This window comes from Aulonocara stuartgranti (genome assembly GCF_965226115.1).
Source record: "Aulonocara stuartgranti genome assembly, chromosome: 23".
NCBI classification, from domain to species: domain Eukaryota; kingdom Metazoa; phylum Chordata; class Actinopteri; order Cichliformes; family Cichlidae; genus Aulonocara; species Aulonocara stuartgranti.
In genome coordinates this window covers 1,837,235-1,851,147 of record NC_138958.1, presented here as the reverse complement: position 1 = coordinate 1,851,147, position 13,913 = coordinate 1,837,235, and the positions used below count along the sequence as shown (strand labels likewise).

Below are 13,913 nucleotides of genomic sequence, written 5' to 3'. Positions count from 1 at the left end.
ATACCGGAACTGGATCGGAAAGACACGAAACGGTTACAAACAGGGAGCTTTCAGCGAGGAACTCCGTGTGCGCCATGTAAAGTCTGCGGTCAGTGTATAATTTCTATATATATATGATATCCTTGTTAATATATATAGATTTTCATAACTTCTCCACTCAATCGCCACACGCATGCGCACTAACCCCCCCCCCCGCTGAGATTAAAAATAATCCTTCTTCTTCTCATTATTATTATTATTATTATTATTATTATTATTATTATTATTATTAATAATATTATTATAGCGCTAAATGACACCGTATATCTGTGTCTTAAACACTATTCAGGTATGGCTCAAAACTGTATGCCAGTGTAATGATAAACCCAACCTGAAACTGCTGAGATAATAGTGTCATAACAGAGAATGCGTGAGCTGTGGCATGAGAACACGCGAACAAACTTTAGCAATAGTGCTAGAAATATAATATATTTAACCTTTACATGCTAATTGACAATCTAGTGACATCCACAACTTACAATAGTAAGTTGTGGATGTTTATATTTATGTTAACATATTTATGTTCTCCTTTGCCCCACACAAACTTAATGCCCTACATATAGTTTTTTGGATCTGGTCTTATTTTAAATTTCAACAAACAGATCATATTTTTTTAAAAACTGTAATTAAAAAAAGTCAATTTAACTAATTAACTCCAGTTTTATGCTTTAGTAAAGGCACTGCTTTATTTTGTTTCCTTCTCTTTTCTGCTTTTTATCTGTTTTACATTTTGTACTGATTTGTATAATTATTATTTGTTATACCAATTTTATGAACGATTAATTGATATATACGTAAATAAATAAATTTTAGCGGAGACGGAAGTACGTTGGAGTGAATGCTCTCGCTTTGCTTAATACTCTGGGTGTGAATGGCTGGGTGATTGGACGGGTGTTGCGTGCCTCTGATAATTGAGGTACAGTCTAATGTTAACCCAGCTGCCTGGGGTGAGTCATACCAAGCACCATCATATTCAGCTCTTCTGGACGTTTCGTATAAAGGTGCACTATGTCCACGATGCTAAAAAGCATCGTTTGACCTTGGGGGTTTTAAAGGCATCAGCTCAGGATCCGTACAAAAAAGAAGAAGAAGAGGAAAACCCTTATTATGCATAAGAGGGACACAAATATTTGTTAAAAGCTTTTTCTCGCGGGTAATTACTCACGAGGCCTTATGGACAGAGTAAAAGAGACCTTTTAGGAATGTGCAGAACAAGTATTTTCAGCCATAGTATGCGGTGAAGCTGTAGGGGTGATATGATTGGCTGGCAGAAAGTGAAGTAAGGGTCTGAATAATTCATGTAGTGGGGTAGCAGGTATGAAAGAGGCACGAGCAAGGAGGCATAGAGGCTGAAGAGAGGCTATGGATGGAGAGAGATGCTGTTGCCAGGGAACAGCAGCCACACAGACCACCACTGAAAACAACAGCAGGATTATCTGATGGGACTAAAAGGAGACAGAGGCTGGTGCTTATTTTTCCCAAGTTGCTGCAGGGATAAATAAGCTACTTCCATGGAGGAATGTAAATACAGTGGAAGCCCAAAGAAGCTTTTCAATTGATACTGTGGTGAGAAGAAAAAGCTTCTCCAAAGGTATTTGGGTCCACATTAAGGGAGAAGAGAGGGGGGGTCGATATATATATAGAGAGAGATCACGATGCCAGAGCAGATGCGTTCCCATTAAAGGAATTTTGTGTCTCGGTGGTGTGGAAGTAAGAGCTGAGAGGCAAGGCTGTCGGCTCGCTCTTCACGGCCAGTCTTCCCCCAACAAAGGTGACCAGAGGCGGAGGAGAGGAGAGGGGGGTCCAGAACAGAGGTGCCCCCTGTCCTCAGACACCTGCTGCTGGCGAGCCGCGGACATCGAGGACAGTGTATGACTGTGTCCGTGCACAAGTGCGCGTGCGTGACTCCGAACGAATGAATGAGAGACGGAGAGAGAAAGAGGAGGAGGAATTTTAGACTGACCCACGCTTTTCTGTTGATGTGGAGCAGCGGGGCGGTCTCCCCTCAAATCTGTGCATCTGTGACTGAGGACGAAGAAGACGCTCCACATCGGGAGATCTCACGCCGCTCGTGTGAGTTTAACATCCTTGCATTTATTTTATGCATGGTCACACAGCTTGCACACGCATGCACGATTGTCCGTTAATGTGAGAAATCTTTTCTGTTGGATGCTCCACTTGGGGTGACCTAGAAAGGCTGTGGAGCCATTTTACTGCACCTTTTGGTGCTGATTGGCTTTGCAGAAATCATTGATGTTCACATCTGAAGACCGGGAAGAAACAACCCGCTCACAGTTACATGGTGTTTATTTATTTTTTTATAAACATGATTTTGCGATTTACGCCTGCTGGCTTGCCTCCACACAAGAATTTTTCTTGTGCATAATAAAACAAAACATGTGGAAACAAATTATTTCCTTTGTTAGTTATTTGGCTGCCTTCCATTTCATACACAGCCACAAGTGCTGCTGCCAAAACCACACCACTCCTAGCGATTATATCACAGTGTTGCTATTATTTCGGTATGCACTGCTGAATGTCATCATCGCACTGGGGCTGGTTGTACTACAGCACATTTTTTGTGGCTAAACACACCTTTTCATTCTGTTTCTAAGTGCAACCTGCAACCCAAGAGTGGAAATGCTTCCATCGCTCTGTGGAACAGGCTCGGAAAAGCATGAGGAAAGCAGAACTTTAGGACTCGTGCAGTTGACTGAGAATTCTCTCTAAGCTCTTAAGCACAAATTAATTCATGCTTTTCAGGTTTTCTATTTAATTGTGTTAGTGCCTGGAAGCCTGAGAAAGCAGAGGTGTGGTAGACTTAAAGAGGAGTCAGTTTTGTCCTCCACGTCTGCCTGTGGAATTCCAGGCGAGGCCAAAGTCAATTTTCATATTTGACTTTTGAAGGATTTCTGAGCGCAGAAAAGCGAGCTCAGTCCGATCCAGTCACATGCCTCTCACATGTGCTCCGGTGGGCCGGGGGGATGAAAACCACGTGAGCTGCAGTGACTTAAGCCCCCTAATTATAATGAAAGAGAGTCAATTATTTGACTTTTCCCTCAGCATACAGGCCAAAACACATGTTCCTGCAGTGCAGCAATGTGTGACACCTTTGGTCTGTGACTGCGAGTGCTATTGCTCATAAAAACTCTCTGCACACCTCCAGGCCCCTGCTCTCCTCTCTGAGGGATGGGCACCACAGAGGCGACTCTACGAATGGAGAACATGGAAGTAAAAGACGAGTGGCAGGATGAAGACTTCCCCAGGTATGATCCTTCCACTTTTTAAAGGCATCTAATGTGCGGTCGTGTTGATGTGATGATGAAAACTGATTGTAAGATTTAAAAAAAAAAATCCACTTATTCTCCTTTAAATCCTCAGCTGATTGGTAATTTTCCACAACAGGATAAGATCTGCGATATTGTTTATAATTATGGGAATTTGATGAGCAGTGGCTGAAATTCAGAGCTTAATGAGCAGAAAATAAGTGGCAGGAAAGTGTGATGAAAATCAGCACTGGGCTCCATCCTCCTCCTCCTGCTCCTCCTCCTCCCTTTTCCCTCCTCCTTTGTTGGATGGGGGAGGCAGGAAGCCAGGGAGCAGGTGCAGCGCCGTCTTGGAAGCGGTGTCGGGCAACGTCATGTGACGCAACGGCAGTCGCTGATCAACAACACCAGTTCAGGAATATGGTGGCAGGTTGTGGTTAAAGACGGAGGGTCAGTCAGTTATTAAAGAAGAATCAGAGTGATGCTCTGCTCCGGTTTGGCTCACACCAGCTGAGAGGACAGGGAATGAGCCCAAACACAGAGGTGTGTGAGGTAAAAGATAAAGATCATTAAGGATCGGCTTGGACAAAAGCAGCCCCGCGCTGTCTCCGTAAGGTAAGCATCAGTGGTTCGTGCTGATCTTAAGAGATAATGCAGACATACACAGATGAGCTTGAGCTCGCCCCCCTCGTCAGTTTGCATTTCTATAAAAAAAAGAGCTTCATTTGTGACAAAGGAAGCGGCGGATCAGTAGTCACTGCAGGGGTCCTCGGGGAATAGAGGCACAGTGTCTGTTTCTGTGGGCTGAAGCGTGATTGTTGGCTCAGGAGGAGCCCGCACTGTCACACAACTGTCCTCCCGCGAATGGGAGGATGAGACGGTTGGCTTTCACGGGAATGCAGCTAAGACCCTCTCTGCTGAACAACACTGCGCTAGAGCTCTCTCCTCCTCCCAGTTTTTTTTAACCAGTGAGAGCACAGCTGTGCACTCAGCTCCTCGGTTGTTCCTCGGGTTTTATTGCCGACAGACAACACATGCAGGTGCAAGCACGTTTGCCCCCATTTGCTTGCTTTTTCTGCTTTAGACACATTTGACAAGGAGGGAAGAAGAGGAAGATGTTGATGTCCTCCCATCCTCTCCTCCTTCTGTGCAGAGTGTAAACAGAAGCAGAAATGCAGACACTTTGTTTGCATGCAAACTGTTTCTCCACCCCTCCATCATCCGCTCTGACTCACACCCTGCCCGGCGGCGCTGTAATCTTCGTCTCTCCCCGGAGACAAGTTAATAACCATCTCTATCCTCTTCTGCGTGCTCTTCTTTTCAGCGCTTTGCCAGATTAGTGACAACACCCATGCCTAGCTTGGACCTTTTAACACGGTCCTAATCACATGGATCCATTTTATTATGAGGTCATAGTTACAAAGTAGGGCGTGCTTTAGGATGCATTTATCTCAGCTGAGGAAAAATGATGGGTTTTTGTACTGTGTGGCTGAACCTTTACTCTCTGCAGCATCACAACTTCCTCTCTGTCGTGTAATAGATTGGGCAAACACAGCGCTAGATGCTTACATAGTGTATGCATGTTTCCAACCAGACCACTACCAGAGTACGGAGACATGGACCCCTCCTGTGGTCTCACAGATGACAGAACCTGTAAGTAACACCAACAAGTCGGGGGTCACCGAATGATCATTATTGATGACAAACCCCTCTCTGTGTGGCATGAATCACAGTCTCTTTCCTCCTGCCCTCTGGTCTCACTGTAGCTCATCCTACCTCCCTGAACGTGAGCTCACCGGGAGGAGGAGGCAGCGGCGGTGTGTCCTCATCCCACCGGAAGAGGCGTACGTTGATCGCCCCGGAGATGAACCTCTCCCTGGATCAAAGTGAAGGTTCTTTGTTGTCAGATGACTTCCTGGACACGCCGGATGACCTGGACATAAACGTTGACGACATCGACACTCCAGATGAAACCGACTCACTCGAGTTCATCACGAATGGCAATGACCTGGAGTGGGAAGGTTAGCAGATCCATAACAGGTCGCTGTTTTTACTCCTGATATTAATCCATCAGCTTCAAAAAGCTAGTTGAGGCTGAACTTTAGGCAAAAAGGGTTTTTTGTTGCTATTTAAGCTGAAAATTCACTACATGTATCCATGCACGTACCATAAAATGTCAGCTGAGAAGTTACACTGTGCTCTTTAACCTAAACATACTAATACATGTCGATTTTTACAGAGACTTTGCAAAAGGAAAGGATCTGTAACACAACCTAACTTAAAAGGAGCTTACACATATTATGATCAATGTTTCCCTTCGACTAAAATGATTCAGCATAACTCTGTTCGTGCCCAGATGACACACCGGTGGCATCAGCGAAAGCAAATCCCGTTGACAGATCCGGAGAGGTGGGCGAGGATGGGAATGCCAACAACGGACGCCTCTGGAGAACAGTGATCATCGGAGAACAGGAACATCGCATCGACATGCAGGTCATCAGACCTTACCTTCGGGTCATCACACACGGAGGTGAGAGTCAGAAAAAGCTCTCAATTAGCAATAAAATAATCCTTAAAATCCTTATATGTATATATATATATATATATATATATATATATATATATATATATATATATATATATATATATGGTGTGATCGTGTGCACAGGCAGTGATTTGTGGATGCAGTGATTTCCATGACAGACTGACGCCTGAACACCTGACGCTCATCATGAACTTTCCCCTTGTTGCCTGCATGCAGAGATTTTTCTGGGTTTTCTGAATTGTTGGTGATATAATGTACTGTAGAGGATGAGATATTCAAAGTCTTCACAATTTTATGTTTTGTAGATGCATTTTTTGCCAACTGGTGAAACTGAGATGCTCTCTTTATAACCAGTCATGTGTAAAAATGACTTAATGTTTTTCAGGAAGTAGTAAAATGTCTCAGTTTAAACATTCAATATGTTTCCTCTGGTTTGTTGTGAAGATTTCCATGACAGTAATCTTAAACTCTCTCTCCTCAGGTTATTATGGCGAAGGCCTGAATGCCATCATTGTGTTTTCTGCTTGTTACCTGCCTGACAGCAGCTGTGCAGATTACCACTACATCATGGAAAACCTCTTCCTGTGCGTCTCTCAGTCAGAGCCAACTTACTCGCACTTTTAAGCCCTGTATATCAACACATTTTGAACTGCACCCAACAGGAAATCATAACTCTCGTGCCCTCCAGGTATGTGGTGAGCAGTCTGGAGATGCTCGTTGCCGAGGATTACCTGATTATTTACATGAACGGAGCAACTCCTCGGAACAAGATGCCTGGCATCAGCTGGCTGAAGAAATGCTACCAAATGATCGACAGAAGGTCAGAAAAAAGTTCAATACATTGATTGATATCTAGCGTATTGGGAATTTCTTTATATAGATCTTTTTGGAGATGTTCACATCAGCGCTGAACTCTGGCTCATCTCCATCATCCCACATACATGATGCTGATATTGACAGATATGAAAGGGAGAGAAATAAAAGTTTTCTCAAGCTGTCAGTCAGTGAAAGCTTGTCGATGGCTCTGAGTCCTGTTTGGCAGTTGGGAATAAAATTGGAATAAACTTTTAAGCACACACACACAAAGCATAAACGTGTGAACAACGATGCAGCTCTGTTAACAAACGTTTTCTTTCTGTTTTCTGGCAGATTGAGGAAGAACCTGAAGTCTCTAGTCATTGCTCATCCCACGTGGTTTATACGCACCGTCCTGGCTATATCGAGGCCTTTTATCAGGTGATACGAACAAGCTGAATATCAAACACTGAACGTTTTCCATTAAGACCTGAAGGTTAATCGATACAGGCCACACGATGTCTTTTGACCTCCCGAGAACTGAGTCCTTGTTTGGGATGTGCTTTTTATTTTTCTGATAGCTATTTGAGATCAGACAGTCCTGTCAAGTCTATAAACTAAGCTCACTTGTTACTTTGTTACATAGTTGCTACTAACTATGTCCCCATATGGGTAAATGGGTTAATTTTACAGAATAATACAATAAAATCAAGATTTCATAGTAAGTATAAAGCCGGGTCGAGCAGAATGAAGTGCAATGTGCAGGAAAGGAAACATCCCTGAGACGGGAGGTCTGACACAGAGCGACTATAATAACTTTAATCTGTTTCTCATTTAAAATATCAGTTTGACAGCGTGGATCTGTTTGCTGCAGATTTTTTTATTGTTTGTCTTTTTGTGTATCTGTGTAACTGTTGTGTTGCTTTTCTCTCGTCCTCTGCAGTGTGAAGTTCATGAATAAGATCCAGTACGTCCACAGCCTGGACGAACTGGCAGAAATGGTGCCCATGGAGCACGTCCATGTCCCCGAGTGTGTGGTGCAGTAAGTATCTGTGACCACTAGATGGAGAACGTGAGCTTTACCTGCAGGCAGCGGTTAATCCTTTTTTCTTTTTTTAAAGTTATTACTCATTTAAACCAAACCGAGAACAAGACTGCTGTTTGAATAAATGTAAAATAAGATTATTGCCTCAGTTCCTAAAAAGAGGACTTAGATGGCAGGATTTACTGTGTGATGTGAGGATATAACAGCGCCTCTCGTTTTCAGATTTGACGAGGAGAGGATTAAAGCGCGGAGGGAAAGGTAAGATATAGCTTTGTGCAGTTTTAAATAGCATTACGCGCCAACCTCGTGCATATTATTATATACATATAACTGTGTGCAGAATTAAGAGTGGCTTAAGCACTTAGAACTGGATAATTGGCTACACAAGACTCCCATCGAATAACTCTGTGTATGTAACTCTGTGTGTGTGTGTGTGTGTGTGTGTGTGTGTGTGTGTGTGTGTGTGTGTGTGTGTGTGTGTGTGTGTAGGATTGAGCAGGAGCAGAGACAGCAGCAACAGCATCCAGCCCCACAGGAGCCCGTGAAAAAGTCTGAGAGGTAGAGGTCCTCTAACCACATTTTAATGTGTGACAACAAACTCAGAAGCTCATCAGGTTTCAGTTCGTTATCACAGCTCTTACCTTTACTTTTATTTTTCAGGCCAAAATCAATGATTGTAGGTCAAGGGTTCTGAGACGGACGGAGATTTGAAGGTAACGTTGCACTTCTTATTTCAGCCACAAGATGGTGCTCTGCTCTCACACGAGTTTACCGCATCGCCCATTAAGCCTCTGCAGACGTGACAACAGATTCCAGTTTATGTTTATAGAAGTACATCACTCTGGGTCTATGATGTGTCCTAATTTTGGATTAATGTTCTATGATGACAGGTTCGTCTGTTGCACATTGTCAGGGTCACAAACTGAAAAAATATTCATCTGATTGCTTTGGTGCTAAAAGTAGAACTGAGCAGGACGCAGTTTCACAGTTTGCACGGTGTGAGTTGGTACTCGTGTGATGTGTGCTTCTTCGCTGCCTTTAAATACTGAGGTTCTGTCATTAGCTGAGCTTTTCTCCTTCAGTGTTTCTTTCTCTACGTTTGCTTGATTCTGTCTGGTGCAGCTTCTTTTCTGCTTTCTAAAGTTACAGCTGTGAAACAACATTTCTCAGTTTCTCGTGTACTTCAGAGATTCTTATAATCTCATATTTTGTGTTAACTTAACCCAGCTGATGGTCACGTACATATTCTGTATCTTCCACGTCATTTAAGTGATGTGATGAGGGAACAAACTTTGCTTTGTTTTTAGATTTTAGGGGTATTTTACATATTTCACCAAACTTTAGCCTTACACAGTTTGTGCTGTATCTCTGGATTTCAAACAATTTTGGTGTTTTTATCATCAACATATGGCTGACTGAAGAGGTTAATACTGTTCATTTTAAGTCATATTGTCAGTCCTTGAGGTAGATAACTCCTGTACAGAACCTGATTCAGGCTAAAATTTCAGTGGATAGTTTGTTTGTTTGTTTTAATCGATAATATCCTTACAGGCTGCTAATGTGGCAGCACATGCTGGTAGAAACCAGGTGGCTGAAGGTTGTATAGAGTAGTGACCTGTGACTGTCCGGCTGATATGCTCAGAGAGACAGTGTGCTAATGCTACACATCACTGAGATGCAGAAGCAAGATTCTTGTCAATTTTTTAAACTACTTGAAAAGAGATCATTTTTAGTTTAGGACTGACCCATCATAGACTCATACAGGCCACTTCATTAGGTACACTCCTTCAACTGCCTTAATGCAAATTTCGAATCACCCAATCACGTGGCAGTAGTTCGATACACTGTGGCATGTTGACGTAGTCGAGTCAAACTGCTGAAGTTTAAACCCATACAAGTGGGTAAAATGCCTTGTTGATGCCAGAGGTCAAAGGTCATGACCAGACATCTGTGAGCTGATAGGAAGGCAGCAGTAAGTGAAATAACCACTGCAGGTGGTACACGGCAGCAGAAGACCACACTGCTGCTCCTGTGAGCTGTGAACAGGAAACCGAGGCTACAGTTCTCACAGGCTCGCCAAAACAGGACCACAGCAGATTGTCTGTGTACGTTCTCTGTTATCTGGGTCAGTTTTTAGCGCTTGAGGAAAAGGAAACTGGACCTCGTATTCAAGAACCTTTTTCAGTTCAAAAACAACTGGTGGAAAATCCTTGGTATTCAATTTCTAGTGGGATTCTCCCTTTAGACATAATCCTGGGAATTATTGGCCCACTGTTAATGAAGCAAGTCGTTAAGGGTCATTTCCACCAAGTTGTTAATTGTTCGTGAGACTTTGCTCCATCGCGCTCTTCATTATGTGAGCGTGGGTTGAATCAGCTTGCAAAGAGACTCCAAAACTGCATTGTGGGTGGCTGATTCCTGATGCTGTAAGGCACCGTCTCTGTTAAACGATTTATACTTAATGAAAACGTCTCCTCTGTCTTCTTGCTCCAAAATGGGAACATTAGCATAACCAAACATGTCCTCCCTCTTTTACAAGTGCAGATATCCAGCTGAATCTCGTCCTACTGAGGTGGTTCTCCTGTGCTGTGCTATGCATATGTGGAGTAGGTCTGTGTAACGGTCCAAGCATTCCTCACTGCATAGACTACACTGTGTATGCTGTGCAATGTGCAGTGCTTGTGTTTTGTCAGCTGGGCGAGTGTTTTGTCAAGATTTCTGCAGTGACATTCAGCTGGTAGGGTCAGAATGTGGCAAAAACATCACGAGAGCATGGATCCATCCTGCCTCATATTAGTGGTGCAGACTGGTGTGACGGAGGTGTGGGGGATGGCCTGTCAGCATGAATGGACCCATCTGCATATGGGTGCTTACAACAGGATAATGTGCCGTGCAACAAAACTCAGAACTGGTTTCTTGAACATGACAAGTTTACTGGATTGAGATCTGGTGACTGCGGAGACCATTCGAGTGCAGTGAAGCACCTTTGGGATGTGGTTGAACGGGAGATGGACATCATGGATGTTCAACCAACAAATCTACTGCAGCTGTCTGATGTTATTGTGTCAGTATAGACCCACATCTCTAGGAAATGCTTCCAGCACACAGTGTGGGCCTTTTCTGTCCCTCATAGACAGCTGCACTGTCTAAAATAACACTTACATGTTTTTATTGTGCAGACATGATAGTTCTTTGTGCTCTTTTCTGTTTGTGCAGGGCTCACCTGAAGTGGAGCGTGAACGTCCAGCAAGTCTACACAAGCTTCGTGTCATCATCCCGCTGACGATTTGTGCCGTCGTTGTCCGATCAAAACAAAATAAATGCTCCGTCCCATAATGCCACTGGGAACTCACCCCTCCTCTATCCCAGAGGGGTTTTATGGCCACACTAAATGAAGTCACTACTCTGTTACCAGATTTGATTTAAAACCTGAAACCGCTGCTCGATTCGTTCATTCTTTAATCTGCTGTTAGGGAGCTCGTGCTGGATTATAATGAGCCTCCTTGTTCCTCATTGTTCGAGTCAGAGATTACAGGCTTGAAGTTAATGAGGGCAAAATTACCTGAAAATCGTGACAGTTTAAAAACACGAGCGAATCTTGAAGCTCCTTTAACTGAGATCTGGGTCAGTACGAGACCACTGGAACAAACTCACATTTATATTCGTGCCGGTTCATGTGAATGTCGTGTGCGTCAGATGTAGATAACAAGGCTTTTCCAATGTATCAGATGCTTTATTTTATTTTTTTACCTCATAGCTGCTGCATCATAAGGCCCTTTGAAGCGCTCTCATATGCTGTTCTGACATGTCAACATGTGCTAACGTTTGCTGGTGCGGGGGTCCTTTAGCTCTGTGAAGTTTCCTTTGATCGCCTCCACTTACTCTGTACCCGGTGTCATTATGTGCCTCAGTCATCCTGAGTGTTTAAAAGAAAAGGCAGGAACGTGAGCGCTTACTGCAGTTTGTGACCCATACTGGAAAATCTACAGGAGTCCCTGTGGATTGTAAAATTATTTAGGTAAGTTCAAGCAATATATTGTTTATTTTGTGTAACATAGTCACATAAACAGCCTTCATACAACACTGAATGCTTTGTATTTAGATAATATTTTGGCTAAACTCCATATTACAGGTTCCCATAAATGTAATACTAACACGTGTGCAAAGTATCTACAACAAATTTGTATAGATTCTGTAAAGATGTGATGAAAGTCAAGACATAAAGCAGACAAAGTTTGACAAACTGCACATGAAGCAGTGACGCTTTCTCTCGGACGGGGTCGCAATTAATACGTCTGAATTTAATTCCAGATTAATGAGTGAATGTTTTGGTCATTCAGAAACGTCCTCAGTGATCAGCAGTGTCAGCACCTCTGGACGGTTTAACTCTGGTTCTTTGTGTCTTCCATTTTTTCAAATTATTGTAGCAGGAAGACTGAAGCATAGGATTACTTCTGTGTGGACTTCATGACTTGATTGTCTGTAAACTGCTCGTATGTTTTGCACTATTGAATTTGGGTAGTTTAAGACTATGATAGATTTATGCATTTTGAGCTGTTGTTAGTATGACTTGTGTTTTTGTAGGTTGTGGGCATTCTTATGCATTTTTGGTACAGAAAATCTGACCAATGAAAAGTCTGTTTATAAAGTGCCGACTTACTTTACTCCTCTTCTGTTGCCTTTCCAGAGTGGCAAAGTTGGACAAAAAGCTTGAACTTTTCTTTTTGTGATCCTTTAAGAGTGTTTTTCACTGGCAAACCCGACCTGGCGGCGTCCCGTCTTCATTCTGCGAGGGGGACGCCTCTCGCTGGTCGTTTGTTGGTTGAACCGAGTGCCTATTGTCGAACCAAATGCTTCGGGGAAATCTGGAAAAATGAAGGAATGTACAGTGTAGCATTTTACTTTTTGGTTATGTTTTTTATTTGAGTCACACTCGTGCATAAACTGTTCATTCTGACTATAAAAGCACAAAATCTGTAATGTTTCAACCCATAAACCGACCATACCTGCTGTAAAATGTTTGCTCACATATGAACTGTTTCACTCTCCTGAAGCTTCCATGATTGTTTCTGCCTGTAAATATGACTGAATAAATTGTTCCTCATCATATGTTCTCTGTTTGTTGCTTAGAGCACTGCCTGGGCTTAAATTGGTTACATGCGTGTTAAACTACTGTATGTTCTCTGAGCTGTTTGCAAATATTGGCTTGACTTCCTGGGTGTCACATGGAGGTGGGTGTGTGGCGGCTTTTTCACAGAACAACGTGTAACAGGGCGACTCTTTCTCAGCACCAAAACAGTAGTGTGTGACGTGATGCAACGACAGTTCTGAAAAGTGTTTACATGTACAATATACACTCACTGGCCACATCATTAGGTATACCTGCTCCCTGAGACGTATGTGGCACCGATTCAGTGCACATGCGAAGCAGATGTGTTACAGCAGCAGAAGAGCACATGCTGTGCCAGTCCTGTCAGCAAAGAACAGGAAACTGAGGTTACGGTCACCACGGCTTACTAAAATTAGACAACAGAAGATGTTTGTGTAGGTTTCTCAGTCACCCAGGTCATTTTTTGAGCAAGTGGACTTTTTTCTGTCTCTCTCTCTCTCTATCTAAGAGACCTTTTCAGTTCCAAAACAACTAAACGAGAGTTCCAGATATCATTTAACCCGTGGTGGGATTCTCCCCTTCGAGGTGCTTCTGAGAATCTTTGACCCTCTGTTAATCATTTAATAAGCTAACGGTCGTTACTGCCAAGGTATGAACAGTTTGTGAGACACTGTCCCACCCTGCAATCATAGGATCTATTCAGATGTGCCGAGGTGTCATTATAGGTGGCTGATAGCTGGCGGTGTAGGCCATTACTGTTTACTCCTCTCACGCTGCCTCGTTTTAATGATTCATGCTGGTGGTGATGGTGGTGTGGGGTACGTTTTCTTGCCATGCTTTTGGCCAAAAGTTTGAGCAGTGTTTAAATAAAACAGCTTACCTGTCTGTTGTTCCTGCCCATGTCCAGACCTGTATGACCACACTGTGTCACGAAGCTCAAACTGGTTCCTTGAACATTACAGTGAGTTCACTGTGATCATGTGGCCTTTAAAGTCACCGCATCTCAGTCCAGTAGAGCATATTTGGGATGTGTGCGCTACTATCAATAAATATGGACCCAATTCTCTGAAGAATGTTTCCTGCACCCTGTTGAATCAACGCCATGATGAATCA

General features: G+C 43.2%; 1 protein-coding gene across 3 annotated transcripts; it reads left to right on the top strand.

Annotated features, from left to right (window-relative positions):
- Positions 1-69: 69 nt before the first annotated feature.
- On the top strand, positions 70-12,797 carry atcaya (ATCAY kinesin light chain interacting caytaxin a). Of its 3 annotated transcripts, XM_082525403.1 has the most exons (14): positions 70-88; positions 2,030-2,112; positions 3,206-3,305; positions 4,900-4,958; positions 5,072-5,326; positions 5,662-5,835; positions 6,332-6,434; positions 6,539-6,670; positions 7,000-7,086; positions 7,589-7,687; positions 7,913-7,948; positions 8,180-8,248; positions 8,351-8,403; positions 10,907-12,797. In XM_082525403.1, the coding sequence occupies exons 3-13, from the start codon at positions 3,229-3,231 to the stop codon at positions 8,382-8,384; spliced, it is 1,125 nt and encodes a 374-aa protein (XP_082381529.1). In that variant the 5' UTR covers positions 70-88; positions 2,030-2,112; positions 3,206-3,228; the 3' UTR covers positions 8,385-8,403; positions 10,907-12,797. The 3 variants fall into 3 exon arrangements, with proteins under 3 accessions (XP_082381529.1, XP_082381528.1, XP_082381530.1); XM_082525402.1 differs by lacking the exon at positions 70-88 and having other exon boundaries at positions 924-2,112; XM_082525404.1 differs by lacking the exons at positions 70-88; positions 2,030-2,112; positions 3,206-3,305 and adding an exon at positions 3,550-3,920.
- Positions 12,798-13,913: the final 1,116 nt, after the last annotated feature.